Consider the following 24,708-nt stretch of genomic DNA (forward strand, 5'->3'; position numbering starts at 1 on the left):
AAGAAGCTCCAGCTCCTCTTGGGGTCCCAAGGGAAGGAGCAAGCTAGGGCCCAAACCCACTGCAATGGGACAAAAGCACAGCAACCATGCTCCATGAACCATCATATTTAATAGTTGTTGCCATCACAGCAGATCCAGCTGAAGCACAGAGACTGCTGGCTGCAGGGACCGGGTGACTCTTCTGCCTTGAACTGGCTCCCTGCAGGCTGTAGCCCTTCCCTGCCCTGCTGCTGGCAGGCACCCACCCAGCTCTGCACAGTGGCTGAGCCCCACAACTCTGGGGTGGCCCAGCCCTGCCCCTGCCTCCCACAGCTGGGGGGAGAGGGGGAAAGGTGCAGAAAAAGCTCCCCTTCCAAGGGTGTAGTTACTGCAGGGAGGTATGGGGGGGAAAACTTTTTCTCCCCAGGGCACAGATACAAAAGGGGAGGAATGGGGATGGGGGCAGAGGCAGGGGTGAGCTGTCTCAGCTCATCCTTGTGCTGGCTCTGGCAGAGGAGACACTGGGGCTCCCTCTGTCATCCCTGCTCAGCAGCCTTGTCCCCAGGGCCTGGCTGGGAGGCGATGCCCAGCCAGGGCAAGCGTCTCTCCCAGGCTGGAACCAGCATATGGGTCTTGTTTGCTGTAGCTGCTCTGTCTTCATACTGCGAGAGTCCGACTCCGCCACTGCATTAAAAGTCGCCTCAGAGGGGGGTGACGGGAAGCTGGGCCATGGTCACAAGGAGGAGATGCTGTCACCCCAGCCTGCAGCAGGAAAGGGCCTGAGCACACTGCTGCCCACCCCACCACCACTTACAGGCAGGGGCACCCAGCAGGTGCTTCTCCCATAAAATAAACTAAGAGTATTTTGTTCAATAAACACAATTTGTCCAGCCACCCCCCGCCCCCATGTCCCCTAGCCCGAGGAAGGGGAGTCATGAAAAAAGATGATGCTCCGTGCCCTGGGGAGCCCTGCCCCAGGCCTGCTCCTCCTCCAGGCTCAAAGCAGCTCTTGTCCATGCACGACAGGGGGAAGGGGCGAGATGGCAGCCCTGGCTATGCAGGAGGTGCCTGTGCCAGCCCCTACTCCAGGTAGATGTCCTCCGTGGGGCACGTGTACTCCACATACTCCTTGTAGAATTGCTGAAAAGCCCTCCTGCAACACAGCACCAGGCAAAGCTGAGCAGCGTTTTCCCAGCGAGGCATTTGTAGAGCCCCGCTTCCCTTTCCACCCTTGCTCCCTGCCCCACTGGCAGTTTGACTCCTCACCCCCCATGCCCAGCTCAGCTGCGACAGCACCCAGAGCTGCCATCAGAGCTGCAGGGTCTCCATCCCCGCATAGTGCATGACTTTCAGCCATCTGCCTGCAAAGCCTTGCACTGGGCCTTGTTCCAGGGCTGTCAGGAATATGCTGCCCATAGCCCTGTCAGCCCTGGCTCTCACCCCAAACCTCTCACTTGAGGGAAGAGGTGCCAGCCTGGGGTCAGGTCCAACCCCGCACGTATGGGGAGATAGCAGGATTCAACCTGGCTGCCTCCTTCCTCCTGCCCTTCGGTAGCAAGTGCCTCCCTCCCTGTCCAGCCTGGACTCACCCTACTGACTCCGCCAGAGGCTTCGTGGACTCCTCCGAGACAAAGACATGACAGGCAAATCTGTGGTCAGCAGGGTGCTTGGTAATGAATCCAAAATACCTGCAGGTGGAGAGAGTGGGTGAGACTGGACTGACAGGCAAGCAGGCACAGGGGTCTGGGACCTGCATGCCCTCTCTCCCCGCCCCAAAACCCAGTGGCCACCAGTTCCCATGGCCCATGCCCAGAGCTGGGATTAATTCCCATCCAATTGTTGCTCTTGCACAAAGCTATAGTGTTGGGCTCACAGGGAAAGGGCATCCCTCAGGACCAGGGTGCTGGGAAGCCTCCCCTCCCCTTCCCAGCCCCAGCTGTGCTGCACCCAGGGAACGGGAAGGCAGCAAAGCCTCCCTGCTGCCACTGAGAGCCATCCTGCACCTCCTTACTACTCACTTGTTGTTCTTTGGATGGTATCCACAAAAGGAAATGTTCTTCAGCTGGAAAAAATGGCTACACTTGTTTACCTGGGGGAGAGAGAGAAGAACCGTCAAAGCTTTCCTCCCTACTGCCCCTGTGGGACAGCTGGTCTCTGTCCCCTGGAAATAAGCACTTGGACTCAGAGGTGAAATAAACTGGAGCCTGACCCTGGGCTGCCACCAGCAGCAGTTTCAGGGCAGGTCCAAGCACCTGCACCCAGGGGGATCTTGCAGGCAGCCATGCTGGCTCCTACCTTGGCTGCCTCTACCTCCAGCAGCTCCAGCGGGTTTTCCTGGAGGCCCAGGGTTAGGCTCTGCTTGGGCTGGGGTCAGTGCTGCTATTTGCCCAGCACACAAAGCCCTTCTCCCTTGCTAAGAAGGTTCTCCAAAACAGCAGCAGATGATAGAACGTGGATGTATAACTAAACAAGTCATTCAAGCCTGTGTGTTCAAAAGCTCCCAGCCAGAAATGAGAACATATTTATACAAGTTTAAAGATCAACCAAGTTGATGGCATCTTCTAGATCCTGGCAAGATTTGTAGCAACGCCAGCCCAGCCCCCTGCCACAGCACCCATGGCCATAAGCTAGCCCTCAGCTGTAGAGGAGGGTTCCCAGGCTTGTTGCAAAGCCCTCACTTGGCTCTGCCCAGCATCTGGCCATGCTTTGCTAGACTATTTACGCAGAACACTAATTAGCAACCTGCCATAACCAGCTAAAGAGATTACAGGGCAGATCTGGAGGACACCACTCAAAATAGTAGCAGAAAGGTTTAGGAGCAGCTGACAGATTACCAGCACAGCTCAGCTCGCAGCATCCCCACACAAGCAACGTGCTTGGCAGTTGCAAGGGCATCAGCCAGCAGCACAGCCCACAGCTAGGATCCTGTGAGGCACAGGGACCCTGATGGTGAGCCTACAACCCCACTGATGGTGTTTCTCACACTCTTAGATGGGTGGAGATCCTCCATTCTCATATGTAAACATGACCTGTAGCACAGGGGGCAGGAGTCAGCAGCCACAGAAGGGACAAGACAAGCAGGGAGCAGGGTGCTACCTTGCTGTTCTCCTTGGAGTCATCAGCTTTCACAGCAATCTTGACCCCACGCACGCTGATCTCCAGGACACAGCTGGAGGGTGGGTTAAAGTGCACAGTGAGGCGGCGTGTGGTGGCAATCTGGGAGGAAGACAGAGAGACAAAGCCCCAGCACTTGTGAGCAGTAATGATGGTTCACCCCTTCCCTTCCCTTCCCTTCCCTTCCCTTCCCTTCCCTTCCCTTCCCTTCCCTTCCCTTCCCTTCCCTTCCCTTCCCTTCCCTTCCCTTCCCTTCCCTTCCCTTCCCTTCCCTTCCCTTCCCTTCCCTTCCCTTCCCTTCCCTTCCCTTCCCTTCCCTTCCCTTCCCTTCCCTTCCCTTCCCTTCCCTTCCCTTCCCTTCCCATTGAGGCTCTGCTCTGCTGCCAGGAGGCAGTGCTTGTGCTCCCAGGGCTGGGGTGGGACGCTACCTTCTGCATAGCTGCGCACAGCACATCATTCCCCTTGTGATAAGGGACTTGCACCGAACCAAGGAACTTCACCCGAAACTGGTCCACCCAGTCACTGCTCTTGGCCAGAGCTGGAAGAGAGAGCATGTAGTGGGGATCATCTCCAGTGACCAGGAACGTGGGCCGAGATCCACCCTCCTGCTCCGTATTCCCTCCCCTGCCTGTTTCCCCGCTCAGGAAGGCTCCCCGCAAGACTAGGTACCAGCTCCCAGTATCACACCAGAAGCTGCCCATCGCTCCCTGCCAGGTGCCCAGATTGGTCCTCCTTAAGTCCCTCTGCTCAGCACCAGGCTCTGCTCAGCAGAGAGGAGGTGAACACACAATGGGGGACATCAGCAGGCTTCACGCAGAGATGTCATACCTGTTATGTGGTCTGGGTCCTTGGTGACTTCAATAGCGTAGTAGGCAGGAAAAATGCCCCGGTCACCCGTCCGCATGTTGTAGGCTTCATACCAATAATCTTCTGCCTGCACCTCTACCAGCAACGGGTCATCCACCTCCAGCTCCAGCTCATCCGCATGGCGAGGCACAAACCTGGGCATGGAGTCACTAGCACCCAGCTGGCCAGCAGCACCGGCGGCCTTCTCACCAGTACGCTGCTGGGGGCACAATGTAAAACCCACCGCCCACCCAGGCAGGCAGTACCCTGGCAGGTGTAATTAGCCATGGGGAGCTTAGATGCTGAATAAAGCATCTGAGCAGGTTTAGACTCAAAAGGTGGCAGTATCCTGGCACCTAGGGCAGAGGTCTCCCTACCCATGCTGCTCCTCAGAGAAGACCCAGCCGCCCTCAGATGTCTTGCACCTGCAGCAGCTTGGACAGGGCACAAGCTATGGGCAATGGTTTGGTCCCCAGGGCTTCCCAAAAGCTGGAAACACTGGAGTTTGGGCTGGCCCTGTCATGATGGCAGGGCCACACCAGCTTTCCCCTGCAAGAGGCTTGGGACACCATTTGCGCCTGCAGGCTCACCTAAAGACAGCCCGGTGGGTCTGCTCCTGCTCCTCCCCGTTGATCATGCAGGAGAACAACCCAAAGGACTCAGCACCTGGGGACAAAGGCAGAGGGGGACGTCTCAGCGTTGAGAAGTCAGCACCACAGGCAAGGGAAGGACAGGGGCTGGGCAGGCTGCTGAGGCTCCTGGGGGATGGCTCGGCTGAGATGAAGCCACATGGTACCACAGGAAAGGAAGGCATGGCTAGAGCTGCTGCACTGGTGCCCACTGGTCCCCGCTGGGACCATGACCTCCCTGCACCAACCCATGCAGCTGTGACAGTCACCAGCACTGTGGAACTGGCCATGCCATGGGAAGCCCTGCCTGGTGGGGCATGCCACCAGCCACAGTACTCCTTCAGGCTTGGGGAGGGGTGACACACCGCAGGAGGGATGCTGTCCCTCTGCAAGACCACCCAGCCTCCTCCTCATCATGGCCATACCTCAGGCTAACCAAAAAAGCAGTCTGAAATGGCTCTGGCCACCTTTGCCTGCAGCTCACAAGGCTTTTCCAGGTCCCCCCATGCTTCCCTGGCCACCAGGAAAAAAAGCCACAAGCTGTGGCAAGCAGAGCTGTGGCTGGTGTCTGCTGGTGGCTTTCCATCTACAGAGCATGCCCTCAGCCTTGTACCAGGGGCAAGCAGGGCTGTCTGGTCAGCAGCCACCAGCCCACCCCCCCGGTGCCCAGCACTCACTGGAGGAGCGTGTCCGGCCACTCATGAAGACGTTGAGAAACTTCTTGGAGAAGTGGATGTCCGCCTCTGGGGTGGAGTCCTCCGAGAGGCAGACTGAGTCACGCTTCAGTGCATCCTCCTCATACTCCTCACCAATGGCTGATTCGTAGGGCGAGGAGACACAGTTGTCATAGACAGTGGCTGAGTCGCTCTCATCACTGTAGCCTGAGTAGCACTGCTTGAGACTGACCAACTCCAGCTGCACGTTCTCATCCACCACCAGCGTGTACTTGACCGAGTCGTAGGAAAGGGCGCTGGTGTCCGAACTCACCGATGCTCTCTGAAGGTTGTGCCCTGGCCGAGAGCCACCACTCCCGCCACCGCAGGAGGCCCTGGGCAGGTTTGTCTTGTCGGGGGAGGACATGTAGTCCAGCACCTCATCCTCCTCGCTGATGGAGGGGTTGGTTTTCCCTGCCAGGGCCGAATAGCCGGAGGTGTCAATGTCAGAGCTGATGGACATGCGATTCTCACTGGACTGAGACAGGAACGGCTTGTCAGTCTCCAGGGGATCTGAGTTCTTCTGCACAGGTGTCAGGTAGATCTCTTCTGTGGCCTCCAGCCTCACGTCTGTCTGGTATCGGATGCGGTCCCGATGGGCCTCGGGGCCCCTCGATGTTACCACCACCACACTGGCACCGTGAGGTGGGGGCCGGCTGGTGGCCTGGTGCTTTTCTGGTGGCCGGGATGAGGTGACGCAGGCGGGTGCCATCTGAGTGGCAGCTGTGCGCCGGCATGGGCTCTCCGTGGACGTGCCTCGGTCTTTGGTGGAGGTTGTGCTGTTTTGGTGATTGACCTCATCACTCAGGCAAACATGGTCATGGGGAGGGGTCTGCTCACCTGAAGGGGAAGGAGAGCAGCACTGAGAACCCCGCAGAGCAGGATGCTCCCAGGTGGTGAATGGGGCCAAGGATGCCACCAGACTCAAGTTGGACATGCCTTGCCTCCACCTGGGATGTTTTCTCCAGTCTTCTGCTCTGGCACCACTTGCCCCAGGGTCTGGCCAGGGGATTTACTCCTGAGAGCCATGAAAAGGTGCAAGGAGCTGCCCCTGACCAGCAGCCCAAGAACTCACCCGTTTTCAGAGGGGACGATGACCGGGACACCCGCTCCTGCCAACTGTGCTTTTTCCCCAGAGAGTTGTTATTCAGAGTGTCCTGAGGAGAAGAACAAAGCCGCCTTGTAGCCCAAACAGTAAACAGCACATGGCACAGTGATGGCAGCACCCATCCCTTTGTGGGTCTGCAGCACTCCGCTTGGCTCTCCCCTCGCCTGGGCACGTGGTGCTCAGGGGGACCCCCTGAGAGCTCCACATCTCGCCATGCTGCTGCTGCAGGAGCTGGTGTGGTGGCTGAAGCAGCACGGGCAACGAGCCAGTGGGGAGGGAGGCAGATGCCTGGCCTGGATGGCTGCACTCATCCGCCCCAGGGAAACTCAGACACAGAAGATCATGGCTGGATGGTCCCAAGCCAAAAAATTCAAGACCTAAGCCTGACTGGAGCCCACCTGGGCTAGGTGAGTATGCTTTGCTCTGATCCCTCTGGCCCTGCTCACCTTCAAACCACCCAATGTTATTAAGGGGGGAAGTCCCAAGGGCCAGGGGATGTGCTGTGGCACAGCTGGGAGTCAGCTACCAGACAGACTGACACCTGCTACTGGAGTCATCCATGCTGGGTATATATAGGGGTATGCATATACACACACATATGTGTGTATTGATATGTATCTATACATGCACACACAGAAGCATATACATATATATACATACATATAGTCCACCAGCAGATGTCAATCCAAATAATCTAGAGAGGTGAGGCAGGATCGGGCTGCCTGTGCTGCCCATGCTTGGGGGAGTTTGGGTGGGTGCTGTGCCCTGCCTGCCCTGCCCTGGGTGGCTGGCCACGGGTCATGCGTGTGGACACTCGTGTGCGCAGGGAAACACAAGCTGAGCTCCACTGTGAGACTTGGGGACCAAAGGGCACCAGGTCCCCTCTAATGAGGACCCTCCTGCAGACAGGGGACAAGTCCTCCCTGCCCATCTCCGCAGAGCATGACATCCCACCTGCCACAGCCCCAGCCCCAGTCCTCATCTTCCCCTTCACCTCCATGTTCTCCCTGGCTGCCCATCCCCAGCCCCTTCTCTGGGGCACCAGATAATTCTCCCACAGCTGCAGCAGTGGCATTTTCCACATCTTTAGTTTTCGCTCAAGTACTAAGCCCCGCTGGGACTCCCTGGATTTTCTCATGGCGTTATCACCAACTTGCAGCTATTACCAGCAGTGCAGGAGCTGCCCCGACTTTGCTTTGCTTCCCCACCAACATGAAGCAAACCTTTGCCCTGAAACTCCACCATGTTGCTGCTGAATCATGGCTGTCAGATCTCTGCCTCCATGCGGGGTGTGGAGAGAGCCCCACTAGGGGATTTCAATGACCTTCCAGCATGGCCCCTGCCATCCCCTCCTGTGCCAAGGCAAACAATGGTGCATGCCCATTTGCCCTTCCCAGGGACACAATGGGCTGGGATGCAGGCCAGGCAAGCTGCCGTAGTCACGAACCCTGCGTGTAAAGTGCCACGGGGCCAGCACATGAGCCAGCCAGGTTGCCCCGATCAGGACAGGAGGCAGCAACCCAGCAGGCAGGGCCTACCAAGTCCACTCATCCCACGGGGCCAGGGTGCTCTGAGGTCTGTAATGCCCAGCCAGGTGGGAGAAACACTCATAAGTTCTTAGAGGATGAACTTAGACAGCTATTTCTTCCCCTCTGAGAAGCTGGGGATGTTCTTCTCACCATATCCAGGCCACCTGCCCGGGTTGATGATCACAGGGAGCCCAGCAGCAACTGAGACATCCCCGAGCCAGCTCCTGGTCCTGCAAGGAGAGTCTGGAGCAGAAGGTGGCCTCGTGCCCTGCCCATGCACACCCTGCCCAGCATGTGGAGGCTGGAGGCATGGGAGGGCAGCTCAGTGCCCAAGCTGAGCATCTGCGAGAGGACACACAGCCATGGTCTCTCTTCTAACCACCTGCAGGAGCAGGGAGCTGGGCAAGCAAGGAGGGTGCAGGACGGTTTGGCTCAGGTGGAGGCGGATCTCCCAGGCCAGTCCCCAAGGGATGCCATGCACCCTGTCCTCTCTTCAGGGCACCTCACGTGGGCAGGGAAAAACTGCCTTTGGCTAGAGATAGGTGCCCAGAACAGGCATGCCAAGCACCCTGCAGCCAGCCTGCCTCTGGCACTTCGTCTGCCTCTAGCACTTCTCCTGCCTCTCACTAGATGCCACCAACAGCGCTACCCCAGCCCTGTGACCCCAGCCCTGCTGGCCCCAGGCTCCTGCTGGCAGCTGCAGCAAAGCCCCCACCTCCTGTTCCACATGTCCTCAGCTCTGGCCATGCCTGTGGCCCCACAGCCTCCTGCATCCCCCTTCAAGGTGACCATCAGCTCCCTCTCCCCAGTCCACTGTCTATGCAACAATCCCTTCCCACCAAATTGCTCTCCACAGGCCTGCTACCACCCCTGGACACTGGTTAGGACCAGCTGGATGTGGCTGCCACGTGCCACTTTCTCCTCAGGGTCCCCGTGCAGTGTGGGACAAGGCTGCTGCTGTCCCCTTGTCCATTATGCTTGGTGGGGCTCCCCCCGCCTCCCCAGCCCTGCTGCTTTTGTCCCTGGTGCCAGCTGCCCTGTGGGCACCCATCCTGGCTCTGTGCCATCCTCCTCCTCCCACTCGTGGCCTCAGGCACAGAGCTGGCACCAGCTGCTGGTGCTGGGCTGGTGACACCCAGCTCCAACTACTCCCCATCTGTCACCCACAGGGACACCTGCCTCTCACTTCATACTCCTCATCTGAACGTCACCACGATGGAAATCCTCCTACTGCGCAGAAGGCATGGCTGAATGCGGTAGCATGGCAAAAATAGCCCCATGTGCTGCGCAGCTTGCATGGGTTTGTGAAGTTTGCAGGAGAGACAGGGCAAAGGGATTCCGGACACTGCTTAGTGGGTCAGCATACAGGGCACCGAAATGCTGCCTGCCCCAGGGATGACAGCAACCCCAGATCTGCCTGGGGTGTGCAGTCTTGAGGAAAACCATTCACAACCTTGTACAAAATCTGAGCGCGAGCAAGACAACAGAAGCCCCTCATCCTCCCAGCCACCATTTTGGGCGTTGCCATTCTGTCTCTCAAATTTTGCACGGGGTGCTGACATTAATGCTTCTGTTGCCGGGCGCCATTGCTCAGGAGCGGTGGCCACTGAGTCCCCACTGCTAGGCACAGGGCACCTGGTGTCACCATGCTGCCCCAAGGCTGTTGCTGCCCTGGCCTGGGGCTGGAGCCCAGCCAGCTGTTGTCCAGCGGTACCAGCACTGGGCTCACCATCCCCGTGGCGTGGTGCCCCGTCCTGTGATGGCTCACTCATGCATTAGGTACACCATGCCTCATTTACTCTCCATCCCTACAGGGTCCCTTCCCTGCTCCCCCACCTTGCCACTGCCCCACAGGCTCTGCTGGGGGTATAGCTCAGCCCTGCCCCACTGTTGCCCCTTCCTGGCCTGTTTCCACCTAGACAGAAGGGCTGGACGAAGGACCCACCGGGCCCCTAAGCCCCAATATCCATCCCCACTGACCGCAGAGCCTGGGCAAGGGGCACAGCCTGCGGGGGCTCGGCAGTGAAAGGGGGTGGCACGACAGGGAATGAGCACGTCCCCGTGTCGTCCCCGGTGGCCCTCGGGCCCGCAGACCGCTCCCTCCGGCTCCGCAGTAAGGACCGAGCCTACGCCGCGCTCGGGCCGGGGATGCGGGCGGCGGTGGGCGAGGGATCCCCAGGGGGTGAGACACTCCGCCGGGCATGGCGGGGAGGGACAACGGAACCTTTCCCCGCCATCCCTCGATCTGAGCCCCGCCACGTCTCTCTCTCTCCCTCCGTCCCTCCGAGACAAAAGCCCCCAGCAGCGGGAGCATCCCTCCTCCGACCCTGACTCCCCGGCCCGCTCGCCCCGAGCGCCCCCGGCTCGGCCTCACCTGGCTGCGAGGCACCTGCGGGAAGAGGTTGAGAGTTGTGGGTCTCTTCGGCCTGTAGACATCCGTGGTCCCGGCCGGGGGTTCTTTCTGCAGCGGCTCGGGCGCCGTCTGCTCCTCGGCCGGGGCGTCCCCCGCCGCGTCGATGAGGTCGAGCTGGAGCATCTCCGCCTGCAGCCGGCTGGCCTCCCCGCCGCCCGCCGCCCGGGCACCGCCGCCCGGCCGGCTCACATGGCCCTGGCGGGATTAGCGGCCGCGATCAGGCCACCGGGAGAGCGGGCGGGCCCGCAGCCGCCGCGCCTCCCGCCGGGGCCGGGGAAGGGGGGGGCCGGTGCAGCCGCATCGGCACCGGGCGGCCTCTTCCTTTTAAAGGGGCAGGGATGTTATTCCCGCAGCCGGGGAGCCCCGCACCCTCTCTCTGCCTCCCCAGGCAGACCCGGGGCAGCATCCGTCCTTGCTTGCCGCCCCCCCGTGATGGGACACCCCCAGCACCTCATTCCTGGCAGGTGCCTGTAGGTACATGTAACCATCACATTCACCAAGAGAGGCACAAATGTGCACGCCCAGGTTTCATCTCAGCATAACAAGGACATTTTTTTACAGTGAGATCAATCATTCACTGGAACGACCTCCCCAGGCACGTATAGAGTCCCCGTTTGCTGGAGGTTTTCATGACATGACTGGACAGGTTGCTAGATAATCTCATCTAGGCCCCCTTCCCCACAAAAGGTTGGACCAGATGATCTTTCAAGGTCCCTTCCAACCTGGGCTGTCCTATGATTCTTCCTCCCAAGGCAGACCGTGCCCTTTCTTGGTTCCTGTTCTGGTGTTCATACAACCACACAATGATTTTGGTTGGAGGTTTGGTCCAACCACTTCCTGGAGTAGGTCACTTGGGGCCTTGCCTGTTGCATTTGAATATTCTCATGGATGGAGAACCCATCACTGCGTTGGGAATTAGTGCCAGTGCTGCGCTACTGCTATGTTTTCTCTCTATGGGGTTGACATTTTCTCTGCACAGCTCTGAGAGGAGTCAGGCTCCTTCTTCCCCTTAACACCCATTAGGCAGCTGAGGACGGCAGTTATGTTCCCCTTGGCTTCCTTATCCTGAACAAGCCTCTTCTCATACACCCTGCATTTGTGCATATCAGGACACAAAGCCATGCAGAAGGGATGCCGAATGAGCTGGCAGCCTGGCATTAGCTCTCCAGTCACCCACTGGTGGTGGCTGTGCTCTGGCTGGGGGCCTCTCTGCTCCTTCCCCATGCACCCTTGGAGCGAGGTGGCCACCATGGCCCACGAGGGCTGCAAGGAATGGATGCCCCTGTGGGTGTGCTGCTGGACAAAGAGGAACCAATGTCCCCTCACAGCTGCAGGTGTTTAAAGGTCAGTGGTTTCCTTCCCAAGCCACCTTTGTTACAGCAACTGGGGCTTGCACATGCACAGTTTGCTGTGACCAGCAATAAAGGCTGTGACTTGGCATTAGTGAGTTGAATTCCCCATGTTATCAGCTGCTTGTGGTGACTGGAAAGCTCATCAGTGGGCAGGCGTGGAGTAGGGCATGTTTTTGCAGCTGATGCTATCTGTGTGTCCGGCTGCACGGAAGATGTCCCTTGAACCATGGGAGAAGAAACAGCCCCAGCAGCTCTGGCAGCTCCTCCAAGAGCTCTCACTGCTACCAGCTCCTGAACTGTTGAAGTAAAACCAGCACAGGCAGGGCTCTGCCTGCTGCAGGCAGTGTTTGACCCCTCTCATGGGTGCCATTTCATCCCCCTGCCCCTGCTGCAGTTCTGGCAGGCACAAGATGAGCACCTGGAGGAGTACTGCCAACAAAACCCATCTTCTCAGGGCTTTCAACGTTTAACTCCCTTGTTTTTAATGTTAGCCTTCATACAACAAGTTCTGTGTTTCTGCGGCAAGTCACACTGCTTGTGGCAAACCACATGGATTTTAACAAAGAAACAAAGGCAAAGGAAAAAAACAGAGAGAGGAAATGCTAGCTAAGTAGATTGTACCTACCTAAGGTAGGTGTGTTTGAGTCAACTGGTGACATTCAACCTAGACTGCTAATGATGCTGCCTCAATAATCCTGTAGTAATCACTCGGAAACTCACAGAGGAGGGAAAGTCCCAGAAGGATGCAGAAAAACAAAACAGTACCTGTTTTGAAGAAATGTGTGCCCTAAGAGCGATACACCTTTCCAGGTTCAATCGCTAGGAGGAAGCTACAACCAACTGCAGATACTTATTAATGGCCTGTAGCACCACAAAGTGATTCTGAAACCACACAGCAATAGATTACCTTACCATCTGAGTAGGACCTGCCGTGATCTGCAAAGCAAGGGTAAGGACTAGATGTTGGGCAGTCTTTCTAACTGGAAGGACAATGCCTCGCCAGAACAGGTTGCCTCGGGAGTCCTCTGGGAACAAGTTCCTGTAACCTAAGACCAGGTGAAAGGCTCTTCCCTGTTCCCTCACCCCTCCAGCCTCTCCAGCCTTCCCTGTCAGAAGAGGAGTAACAAAACCTTAGGCTGGGAAAAAAATTGTATAAGCATGGGGAAGCAAAGGGGACTCACCAAACAGAGGGAGCAACTGTGTCCGCTCTCCCTACCACCATCTGTGACTGTTCTGCTCCCGTCTTCAAAGCACCAGGAGAAGCCCCTCTGTTCCCAGCCTGTTGCAGCTGCAGCTGGCGATGGATCACAGTGGCAGCTTCACGGGACAGGCTCTGAAAAGCCACCCGGAGTAAGCAGCCGCCTTGCTGCTGTGTCCTTTGCTGCCAGCCCATGCAGCTGGCTCCATGCCAGCCCCACATCAGCAGGTTGGCTGGGTCGTTGCAGCTGCTTTCCCCTTTGCAGTGGGTCCAGCTGGCCTCCCAGGGGCGAGCAGCACGCTGGGTCAGTGACAGTGAACATCAAGAGGAAGCCAAGCATTTCCAGCAGTCTTATTATGCTGGAAAACCAAAGCGGGCTTTTTGCTTGTGGGGTTTTTGTTTGTTTGTTTGTTTGTTTGTCTGTTTGTTTCCTCCACATATCTGCGTCTTCATGGCTGCTTCAGGTCTTTTCATACAGATGACAAAGGCTCAGCACAGTTCTATTTCTGATTTTTTGCTTTGGGCACTTGGTCTTACTCTCAGAGGTATTTCCAATAAGGGTAATATTTTTTCTCTTCATTTCTGCATTAACTATTTTCTGCAGCTCCTGGAATACAGATGAGGCACTGAGCCTTTATTAACCACAACCTGGTTGTTTGCTGGGATCCATCTTGCTGAAACCAAGGATCATCACCCCAGATTTCCAAGCCACTAGACCAAGATCAAACTCAAAGGCCCGACGCTTCTGTAGGAACTGTTCCTCTCAACACTCCTGACTGCCCCACTGGAGCCAGCTGCCATTTGCGAGGTAGGGGTGACATCCCATGCCTTAGTGATCCCTGCTCCTGCTCTGAGTTCAGCAGCCCTGAGGCAGCTCCACTCCTCTGCCAAGCGTTCTCCTCAGCCCACCCCTCGCTTCGCTCCTGGTTTTCATTCACCCAAGACTTCTTGTTGAAATTAAGGGGTGCTTCAGCCACGCTTGGGAACATTCCTCATTCTTAGTACAAGGTCTCCCATCCATGAGGTGCAGTCCTCGTCATCGTATAGAGTTCCCTCTCACACAAACATCAGTCTACGCCTCCTTGCAGTTTCTGTGTGTCTAAGCCACTATTTCTGGAAAGCTGCTAAAATAGCCCACGATGAAGTCATCTCCATTTAACCAGGACTGACAAAAACCCAAACCCCACCTCTGTTTGGGTGTTGACCTCCACACTGGCTGCCCATTCCTGTCACAGGGTTTTGCTGCCAAGTGGCTCTGCCTGGAGCCCCCACCTTGCCAAGATCACCAGACATCCCCATCCAGCAACCGCCACCTCCAGCCCTCTGGCAGGGCTTGTCCCCTCGCTCCTTCCCAGTGCTCTCCTGCTTGCTGCTGGGGCAGGTATGGTGTCTTCCCATCTCTCGGGAGACTCATTGCCCAGTTAGGAAGCTTGGAGCAGCTGGATGCCCCCAGCTCCGCAGCTCGCTGCCTCCCCAGAGCTTCTGTTTCTCCTTTCCCCATCGCTCTCTGCTCTGGTGATCTGGCAGCTTGCTCTCACCCTGCATCCCTCGCTCTGTCACCAGGTTTTCGCTATCCAGGGCCAGCCTTCCATTCTGTGTACCACAGGAGCTTTGCACCATTGGCACCGGGAGCTTGCCACGGGCAGGGCATCAGTGCAGGGCTCCCCTGGCCGCAGCATCAGGCTGACTTGCCAAGCCAGCCGTCCCCACGTGATGCAATTAGCTTGGTGATGCTGGCCGCGGGTCATTACTGATTTGCTGGCCCCTGCGCTGTGTGCAGAGCCGGCCAAGCCGCTCCCTCTGGGCCTGGCTGCTTCCATCAGACGGATCCTGGAACCTCGTCGCCCCAAGCTCGCTCTGGACGGCAATTGGGTTTGAAAGCTCCCTGGCTCTTGCCTTCAATATTTGGGATTGAAGAGCCCCTCTCACCACCATTGTTGTCACCGCTTTCAGTTCTGCTCCTCAGGCAATCCTCCATGTCCCATATAAACCATTTGGACATATTTTTAGTAGGCATTTTTTCTGAGTGTGGTAGGCTTCTTCCTTTGCAGTGTCTATGAATAGCACATTGCTTGCCTGGGGGCAGCCGTGCATCTCCCTTCCACCCCAGCAGACTCTCAGTGCACCCAGTGCTGGTGCAGAGCAACTCTGAGCTGTCCCTGGGAAAGGCGTGAGGCTCGCTGCTGGAGCCCAAGAAAACCCTCTGCCAAGAATCAGGTCTCTGCATTACAACACAGGGATGCAGAAACCCCTCAGTCAACTATTTTAAATGGCAAAACAGTTTATTTTTCCTTACCCTCAAGGAAGAGCTGCAGCAGTTGAGCTGCAAGTACCCTCACCTCCTTTTTCTCTGCCTACCAAACCACAGCTAAGGCCTGGCACTCTGTGAAGAAAGAAGAAATATTGTCCTAAGAGTCCAGTGATGTTATAAGCAGAAGAGAACTGGGGCAGTTAATGGGAAGCATCCAGCAATGCACCCACAGCCCCTGCCTTCCTCATCTATTGCAGACAGGAGGATTAACCAATGCTCTGCCCTTGCTGTCGCTGTGTTCTCATGGACACCCAGCACTAGGTTTGCCTTTGGTTTTGCTTCCAGCATTATCCCTTCTTCCCTTGGTGTACATAGCCCGTGAGCCTGGGGTTCTCCCTGTCCTGCTGTGGCCATAACATCCCGGAGCAGGAGGAGGCTGTGACCAGAGTAGAGATGTGGAGCAGCAGACAAATTTCTGCTGGGAAGGTCCTGAATTAGACAAAGGAGCCCAGCAGAACACCTTCACTTCCCAGGGATGAGGTCTGTCTGTACCCTCCTGCCTGCAGCAAGGGATTCCCAACACCACAAACTCATTTCCTAATTTTAAATCTGCAAGCAATTCCTTTCCCTTTCCCCTCCTCACTGGGTCTTTATCAGTTTTGCAGAGAAAATATTTCTCCTGAGAGATGAAATGATTCTCAAACCATATGATTGCTCCTCCAGAATTTGCATCCCTTTAGCATGAAACACATTGGCAAAATGCAGGCTCCATGCATAATTCCAAATCAAGTGTAATTCTCAGTTTATCTCCATATTTCTGCCCCTGTGGCCTTCTCATGCACTTCAGATAGCGGTGTGAAATCTGTCAGGGCCTGCACAGAGTGTCCTGGGCTGACTGAGGTGGATGGGAGACCTGCCTGCAGGATCTGCACAGGCTTCATGGCTTCCATTATTTCACCTGCTGCCTGCTGGGGCTGGAACCTCTTCCTCCATCCCAGTTTCACCAGCACACCAGGCCTCATGCTTGTTCCACTTCCAAAATGCCCAAGGTAGCTGACAAGCCAGAAGTAATGCCTTGGGTAAGCAGAGGAGGGCTCCCACCATGCCAGCCCAGCTGCACCTCCGTGGCCAGGGATGCACATGGGGGCAAGGAGCAGGTCCTGTGCAGGACCCTTGGTGCCACCTCACACATGTCTTTGCTTCCCAAGGATGACCATCAGGTGCCAGGGGCTTGCTGGCCATCCTGCTCAAATGAGGGGCAAGTCTGCAGTCATGCCCAAACCCTTAGGCTCATCCCTGAGGAACAAACTCAAACCCTTCCAGCAGCGTGGACCAACAGGCACCAGCTTTGAGATGCCTTTTTGTCCCTTCGGTTTAGCTGGCTCAGAAAGGGTCTATGCTATGCCTCAGTGAGAAGAAGGCACTGTTGAGCAGAGGGAATTGAGATCATGGCAGTGGTAATGCTGAGGAAGCATTGCTGGCCTGGGGACCTCGTGGTCCTCCATGGGAGCTGACAGTCCCACCAACCCCACTGTCACTCTCTGCCCATCCCCGTCTCCATCCTTATCCCCATGGCGCTTACCCGGGTGGCCAGGCTCTCCTTGCAGTGCAAGCTAATTCCACACTCATCGGTGATCTCGGAGAGGTCTTCATCCTCAAACTCCTCGAGGCTGATGTCATGGGTGAGCCTGGAGGGAGTGGAGATGATGCGGTCACTCACTGAGAAGGCAGGAGGGTGCAGGGTGGTGCTGCCTGCAGGCAGGGACCAGCACTGCCCACCCCAAGGAGAGGCTCTCTTGGTCTTGACTGGGGAGGAAGACTGGGAATGGGGGTCCTTCTGGAGGGCACGGGTCTGTCCCCACCGAACAGCTGGGCTTGGCATGGTCTGCAGCTGCGGGAGGCAGGAGGAGAGTGCCTCAAACCAGCCCCTGCCTGACCAAAGCCAGCAGGGATACGCAGATTGGGAGAGGACAGGACGGACAGCACAGCCAGGTGATCCCAGAGGTTTGGCTTCCACCATCCCAAGTTAGACTCTGGAGTTGTCCCAGCTGGGCACAGACACCCAGCAGGGCAAAGGCTGGGGTTATGGGGAGGGGAAAAAGCTGGGGGTCCTGGCAAGCCACAGCTGGAGGATGGCCCCGCTGGGATGGATGACCACATCAAGACCCACAGACCTTGCAAGCACCACAGACCCACTGGCTGTGGCATGACAACCTCCAAGCCATGGCTGGGAGGAGTGTCCCAGCCCAGGTGCTTGCAGTAAGAGAGGGCAGTTATTTCCCTCTGCACCAAATTCACTCCTCGAGGTGACTGTGGGTATCCCCACAGCCATCAGGAGCGCAGAGCCTGCCTGAATGGCCCCAGGAGTCCCTTAGGGCTGCCAGCCCCACAGGCTCATTACACCCCTTTAAGAAGTTTACAGAGATATCCTTTTAGCGGTTGGAAACATGCTGATGAGCAGGCTCCTTGCGTGCTTGATTGTGTCCCTGGGGGACAGCAAGACGCTTCCAGCTTCTGTGTGCTAAAATATTTCTCCATGGTGGTACCATGATTCTCCTCCCACTTATTCATTACCATCAGGTAAATAAAAGAGCCCAGGTCGAAAGTCCTCTGCCAATCAACTCAGGCCCCCAAGTTTATCTGGAGCGACCATGGGTGCTGCTGCTCCCATTTGCTCACAGCTCCTCGGGCTGGGAGATGCTTCAGTGGAGGTGCCATGCTGAACCCAGCACCCTGCTCTGGCTTGGTCCTCACCATCAGGGAAGGAAGGGGAAAGGTGTTTTGTGACGTGCAGAGGTCCTACCCTTGCTTAAACACACTCCTTGGGGCTCCTCCCTTGCAGTGGCACTATGCCAGTGCTATGGAGGGGCAACACCTCCCTTCTCCCGGTCCCCAGGAGAAGCCCAGGGGGGAAGGAGCATCTTCTCTCCGTGTTTCTGAGGACCATGCCAGTGGTGGGCTCCAGGGGTGATGTGGTTGGGAACAGCTGTGCTCACGGGGGCAGCCCCCACAAGATGCATCAGGGGGGCATAGCTGCAGCCTTCAGCACAGGCTGGGGTGTCCAGAACCTCCCCCCCAATCTGCTGCTGCTGCCCATGGAGGGAGGGAACGCGGAGCAGGAGGCTCATGATGAGCCTTCAAAGTACAAATCGATTTCTTCTCCGGTTACATGGGTCGCCAGGGTGGGACACCATCAGCTGCTAATGCTCAGGGCCTCCACCCCACTCGGCAGGGGAGTGCAGCGGCTGCTGCGGGGTCCTGGCAAGAGGCATAACATTGTTGAGGGGCCGGTAGGGGCTCCCCAGCGCTGCAGGAGCAGATGGGGTGGGTGGCAGTGCCCCCAGCTCCGGGATGGGGACAGCCAGCCCTGCCCATCCTCTCAGGGACAGGGACATGATGCGCAGTTCTCCAGCACCAGCCCTGCCTGCAGATGCCGGTGCATGGCAGGATGTGGCCGGCGCCTTTGCTGCTCCGGTGCCCAGCTGCCACGCAGCTCCCTGCGCAGCTGGGAAAACTTTAGGCTTGACTGGGTGCCAAGTTTGCTCCTGTCCTGTGGCCATCGCTCATGGAGAAGGGCGATGAGCCCAGGGGTGAGGGGCTGCCCCTTGTCCCCCTGCATGCCCGTGGGGACAACCTCCCCCCGCAAGGCCCGGCCGGTTTCCTACCATTTCTCCCACTGATCTTCCAGCCAGTGCTCCTCCTCGGTGCTCGACTCCATTTTCAGGGGCAGCTGCATTGAGGAAGACCCTCCTTCCCTGGGGGACACACTCCCACCCCAAAAAAGATCCCTGGGCCTGGGCTGAAGAAGAGTGAAGGAGGTGACAGCTGAGCCCCAGGCACCCGCTGCCCCTCTGCCTGCCCCGGCGCAGTCTGTGGCTGCCGGCGCTGCTCTGTCTCCTCACTGCGCAACCTGGGGAAGCTCATTAAAAATAGATGGAATCAGCTGTCCTGGAGGGGGAAAAAAAAAAAATAACCTCCCCAGCTGAGCCAGTGCCAAGTCCCTGCACTCTGCCGGGGATGCTGACTGCCTCCGCCTGCCAGCCAGCCAGCCCGGCTCCTGGTCCTGCTCCAGCACCCGCTCCCCAGCACCTGCAGCGGGCACGGGGATCTGGTTACCCCCGCACGGTTGCCTGCACCACCTGGCCTTCTCCTCCTGCCCTTGCAGCATCGCTGTCTGAGCCAGGCATGAGCAGCTCTGCCCCTCTGTGCCCTGCTGTGGGAGACGAGATCATTCGTCCGGCTTCTCACCAGGCAGAGCGGGGCTGCTCACCAACACAAAGGCCAGAGTGTTTCCAGCACAGTGGGACTGGCATCACGGCCGGCTGCATTCCCCAACTGAAGGGATGCAAGAGAAACACATTTGCCAAGGGGCAAGCCCAGCTGGTGCGGAGCAGCTGCTCCTGTCTGCCCCCACCGAATCCACAGCCCTGTTTCTGCCTCAGGCAGGGCCACCCCTGAGCTTCCCCAACCTCTGACCTTGTTAAGGCCCGGAGAAATACTTGGTGAGATGCTCTACCATCTCCCACCCCTCTTCTGCTGCCAAAAGAAATAGGGGCCTTTCCCAGGAGGGGCTGCCAGGTATTGCCAACAAACTGTTGGCACAGTGGCCTTGGATAGTCTTCCATCACTCACTTCCTCTCGGACCCATTTGCTACCCACTGACATCCCACAGACCATGAGCCTCTGTGGAGCTGTTTTCCCCTTGTCCCATTGGGATGGAGCCAAATCAGCCCTGGGAAAGAGGTGCCCATACCAATTTCGAGATGGTGACAGGACATTTCCCTCCCCACCAGCTGTATGCACACTGCTCTGGCACCCAGGGGCGTCACAGTTCACTGCTGCCTGTCACAGTGCTGCCCTCCTGCCCCACTCTGGCACCCACCCCAGGAGCTCTCCTTGGGCCCCCAGCTCGGGGGTTGTAAGTGACAGGTGTGTTCCCACCAACCTGATTGGCACTGCCAGCTGCTTGGGACCCAGCTTCATCCCTGGACGGATTAAGGTGCATGATGTGCACAGGAGTCCAGCTCACTGGGTGGCCTGGAGCTCTCCACTGAGCTCGCCGGTTGCTGGCTCTCGCCCCACCAGTGCCGTGCCACTGGAAAATGTCACTCATGTTCATTGTCTCTCAGATCCCCGATAATGGTATCCAGGGCTCCATCTTCCCTACCAGCTCTGCCTGGAGGCACCTTGTCTGCTTAAAACCTCCTCACTTGATGCAATGAATAAAGAAATCTCTTTCACCATATTACTCCTGCCCTTTCCTTCTCTCACGTGGATGCTTCAGGACTTCCTAGGAGATACAAGGAAGCCTCTCCATTATCCCCCCAGCTCCCTGTGCTGGAAACACCCCTGCCTTCCTTTCTTGCTTCTTAAAGAGACCAAAAATACAAGAAAAATGAGACAGCTCTGACTCCCCTCAGCTCTATCAAGGACTGTAAAAGTCCGAGCAGGATCTACACAGGTATTTTGGCCATGTTCCCTCCCCAGCAGCAGAGGCATGGGTGCCACCTGTGTGCCGCTGTGGGCAGGCATCACGGTGTCACAGGTACATGGGGCTTGCCCCTGACCACAAGGGTGGGCAAGCCCTGCATCTGAGGAGGTTACATGTTACATCCTCTTCTGAAGGATGAGCTGAGAGGCTCCTGGATGCTGGCAGCCCTGCTGAGTGCGTGGGAACTGATAAACTCAGGACATGGAACTGCAAGTGGGGGAGCATACGTGGGTGCATGAGCGGAGGCAGATGTTACCTGCCCTTAGCAGGAGCAGCTTCATCGCAATCCCAGTAACAGCCTTATCATCAAGCCTGGCTACTGCACCTCCCTTGGCTCCATCCCCTGCCAGGGAAAAGCGGATTTTCAGCATCGCCTCCCAGCGCACCACTGCCGTGCAGGGCTTCCCATGCAGGGACTTGGCCAGGGCAGCACACCATGATGGAGCTGAGGACTCCAATGAGCCTGGCTCCCTGGGCTGCACCCTGACACTCTGCTCCCAGCCATTGCTGTGTGGAAGTACTGTAACCACCATCTGTGGGAAAATTAGTACTGTCTTACTAGCCACAGAGACTTTTTTAGTTAAACAGAGGAGAAGGTGCCTCTCTCTCTCCATCAAGAAGACATCCCTTTTGTCTCCCATCACAAGAAGACAGGTAGTCCCACTCTGATGCCCAGCTCATCACCTCCAAAAAGGCTCTTCCAACGGCTACAGTGAGCATGGCAGACACATAAAACAACCCATAAAGCTGAAATTGATTTTTGCCTCAGCCTGAAGCTGCTTTCTTGAACTTCCCGAAGAGATGGAGGGGTCCTTCCCCTGGAGACCTCCTCCCCTCCTGAGGCCCTGGGAACAGCATGGGAAAGGTCTGCGATTTCTGCTAGGCTCTCGAGGAACAGAACAGTTTCCTCCTCTCTCCCGACCTGTGCAAAAACTCCTTAAGTGTCTCCTTCCCCAGGAGCCTTCCTGACCCAGCAGCTAGATGGACTAGGGAAACCAGAAGAAGATAGAGATCAGTCACTGACCCTGCAGGTCCCAGCTCCATCAGAGCCATAGTTGGGGGCAGTGGGGCAGGCAACACAGTGAGTGCTGCAGGGCCCTGCACCCAGCTGCACCCTGGTTGTGCTGGTTCTCCCTGCTCCCTCTTATACTGGGCAGAGGGACACCCACTCCTGGAGAGGTCCTAGAGAGCCCCTTACAGGAAAGTCTGGGCTAAAGCACTGGCAAATCTTGGCAGGGTAAGGGACTGCAACACAGTGTCCCAGGGACAGATGCTAAGGAGCTCTGGTGGAGTGCAGCCCCAGCTGCAAGGTTTTGGGAGCTTTAAGGAACAACAGGGAGGCTGGGTGAGAACTTTTTTATTGCTGTTCTTGTCATGGTGAGCAGCCACCTCCTGGCTAAAGGAGAGTTCACCTAAGCATCCTTCTCTTCCCATCTCTTCTCAGACAACACTAAACCATCAACAGCAATGGGGACCTGCCAGACCACCATCTCTGGCCACCAGAGCTTCAGACCTCAGCCCATCGGGCCACATGCTGGCCAGCACCAAGTTCTTTCTTGATTCAAGCCACCTGATCACCTAACAGTTGAACTGGTATGCTGCTGTTCAGGGAACTGGAAGAACAGGTGCACATACCAGAGAGCTGAAATACTTTGTCTTGTAAGCAGCAAGCTGTGGAGAGGGCAGGGCTCCCACAGGATCCCACTGTCACCCACAGGATGATCCCTCACCCTAAACCATGCTCATTGCTACCAGCCCCAGCTGAGCTGCAAGGGATGTCTCCTTGCTGAGGCCCCACGGTGGGGACACAGCATCTGGGACAGGCACAGCCCAATCTGTGCCACATCATCTAGCTCAGAAATGTTTCACAAACAGGGCTCCCTCCTTGCATGCCACTCCCCACCTCAGTGTCACCACTGGCCTGCCAGACCCTGGCCCAGTCTCAGGTACATCATTGGCATCTTCTTCTGCTTCATATCACACAACCACAAGCTCAGCACCTGGGGAAGAACTCATGTTCCTTCCTGAACACCCCAGCTCTCCGTCTGGCTGCATGGCCTCCCCAGTGGTGGTAGATTCTTTCCTGGGGCAGGCTGGCAGGGCACCGGGCTCCGTTTCCAAAGGTTTGAGGCACAGCAAGAAGCAGCAACTCATTCCTTTTTCCCAGAGTGTTACTGTTTGCTGGGGAGGAGGAGGGTGCCCAGGGGACAGCCACTGCATCCAGGACAGCATCAGGTGGTGAGCCAGACCCTCTTACGGGCCCGGAGCTGCTCGGCAGCTCGGCCTCCAGCCCCTGGCTTGGTGGCCAAGCCCCTTCTCCATGTTGGACATTTCCAGAGGCAGCATTTAATTGCTCGATTTGCAGGGTTTACCCAGCCATGTTGCAACAGCTCCCAGCAGCTCTCGCAGGCAGTGCTGCAATAGGAGGTGGCCGCTGAAGCCTTGGAGCCACCTGGCAAAGGGGCTCCGGGAGCAGAGGAGCCCTGCAGGGGCTGAACAGCACCATAGCTCGACTGTACCTGCTTACTTCCTCACACAGACCTGCTGGCCCCCGAGCCCCAGGGGATGGGACCTGCCAGAGGCACACACGAGCTCAGCCGTGGCCCCAAGTGTGGACCAGCCCCTCCTCTCCAAAATCTCACCACATAAAGCAGCTGGTATTGATCCCTCCTTCTCAGCCAGCTGCCCTGCAGCACCCCTGGGTGTCAGAAGCAAGCAGAGAGCAATGGCTGATGACAGCATGGGTGCCAGAAGCAGTGAGCCTCCCCCAGATGGCAAGCAAACAATGCCGGGCACAGCACCCACAGGCAGCAGCAGAGCTCCCTTACCCGTCCATGTCCGCTCCCATCCCAGAGCTGCTTTTGAGAGGCACCAGAAGCTTCAAAGCCCCTGGCCCTGCAGGTCAGCACCTCCGGCTGTCCCTGGCCTGGCCTCTGCCATTGGAAGTCCCTGTGAGCAGCGTCACTGGGTTTTGGAGGAGAGGGAGCCCCCTGCATCCCAAATCGATGGGAGCACTTGGTATTGCCAAGAGGATCAATTCTGGCACTCTCACACCATCTCACTGGGTTCCTGTTTCACAGGGGTGGGAAGTAAGAGGAAGCACCTGGGATTTCTAGGAAAGGGCTAGAAAAAGGCTTTCTTAGCAGTGGGGAGGGAGATGAAGCTTTTTTTTTCCATGAGGAAGAGATGTTTGAAGAGGAGACAAGGCAGGTAATGAGGCTGGGGGATTTGGAGGGGGACATGGGGCTGGCAGGAGCTGCAATGGCACATAGGGTGAGGGCCAACATGAGGGGGGGCTGAAGCAACATACGGGGTGGGTGGGCTGAAGTAGTGATGGGGGGCCTGGAGTGATGTATGTGGTGGGGGTTCAGTGGTGCTGGGGGTGGGGGGCTGAAGGGACGGTGCAGTGGGGTGGGGAACCGAAGGGTTTGGTGGGGAGGAGGCAGAAGCCCTGGACGAGGCGCGGGCCCGGCAGGGCGGGGGGCTGCAGCAGATGGGGAGCGCTGCCCGGGGAGGCGGATAGGGGCAGCCCCGCGGGGGTCCCGGGGTTGGGGGGGCGGCTGGTACCTGAAATTTGGGGGCGATGCGAGGTGCAGCCCCAGGAAGGGGGAGGAGGCGGGCGGAGATGCGGCTCCTTTCTCTCGCTCCGCCATTCCGTGGCTCTCTCCATGCAGGCGGAGGGCGGGCGGGAGGGAGGGAGGCAGGGAAGAAGGGAGGGGGATGCTGGCGGTGCTGGCGGGGAGGGACATACCTGCCGCCGGGGAGGGAGCGGGGGGATGCAGCCCGGGGGCTCCTTCCTGTGGCCCCCGGCGACAGCTCCAGTACAGATGCGGCCACAGCTGGAGGCGACACCTCGCACCCCGTCCCCAGCCGCACCGCCCGGGCCCTCGGAAACGCCGGCCCCGACGGGGCAGATGCGTCCGCAGCTGGATCCCCCCATCGTGCCTGCAGCTGGAGACAGCGCCCCCCCGGGCAGATGTGCCGCAGGTGGCGGCAGCAGCCCCACAGCCCCCGGTGCGGGTGACGGCCGCAGTCTCCCCCAGGCTCAGGGAAGCAGCCACAGGAGCAGGGCCGGCTGGCAGGCA

General features: G+C 57.7%; 1 protein-coding gene across 2 annotated transcripts; it reads right to left on the reverse strand.

The window, feature by feature from the left end:
• Positions 1-90: 90 nt before the first annotated feature.
• On the reverse strand, positions 91-24,326 carry MAPK8IP1 (mitogen-activated protein kinase 8 interacting protein 1). 2 transcript variants are annotated; one of them, XM_065839085.2, is made up of 12 exons: positions 24,191-24,326; positions 16,715-16,820; positions 10,293-10,526; positions 6,357-6,438; positions 5,246-6,121; positions 4,530-4,605; positions 3,922-4,094; positions 3,522-3,631; positions 3,076-3,195; positions 1,998-2,068; positions 1,569-1,667; positions 91-1,132 (listed from the first exon to the last, which is right to left on the reverse strand). In XM_065839085.2, the coding sequence occupies exons 1-12, from the start codon at positions 24,274-24,276 to the stop codon at positions 1,060-1,062; spliced, it is 2,106 nt and encodes a 701-aa protein (XP_065695157.1). In that variant the 5' UTR covers positions 24,277-24,326; the 3' UTR covers positions 91-1,059. The 2 variants fall into 2 exon arrangements, with proteins under 2 accessions (XP_065695157.1, XP_065695158.1); XM_065839086.2 differs by lacking the exon at positions 24,191-24,326 and adding an exon at positions 18,798-19,372.
• Positions 24,327-24,708: the final 382 nt, after the last annotated feature.

This window comes from Patagioenas fasciata, chromosome 5, assembly GCF_037038585.1.
Source record: "Patagioenas fasciata isolate bPatFas1 chromosome 5, bPatFas1.hap1, whole genome shotgun sequence".
NCBI classification, from domain to species: Eukaryota; Metazoa; Chordata; class Aves; order Columbiformes; family Columbidae; genus Patagioenas; species Patagioenas fasciata.

Coding starts and splice junctions, on each gene's coding strand:
- MAPK8IP1 (XM_065839085.2), bottom strand. CDS start 24,276: ATGGCGGAGCGAGAGAAAGGAGCCGCATCTCCGCCCGCCTCCTCCCCC. Junction 4,606..5,245: donor TGGCCGGACACGCTCCTCCA/GTGAGTGCTGGG, acceptor CTTTGTCCCCAG/GTGCTGAGTCCTTTGGGTTG. Junction 3,632..3,921: donor GGACCCAGACCACATAACAG/GTATGACATCTC, acceptor TCTCTCTTCCAG/CTCTGGCCAAGAGCAGTGAC.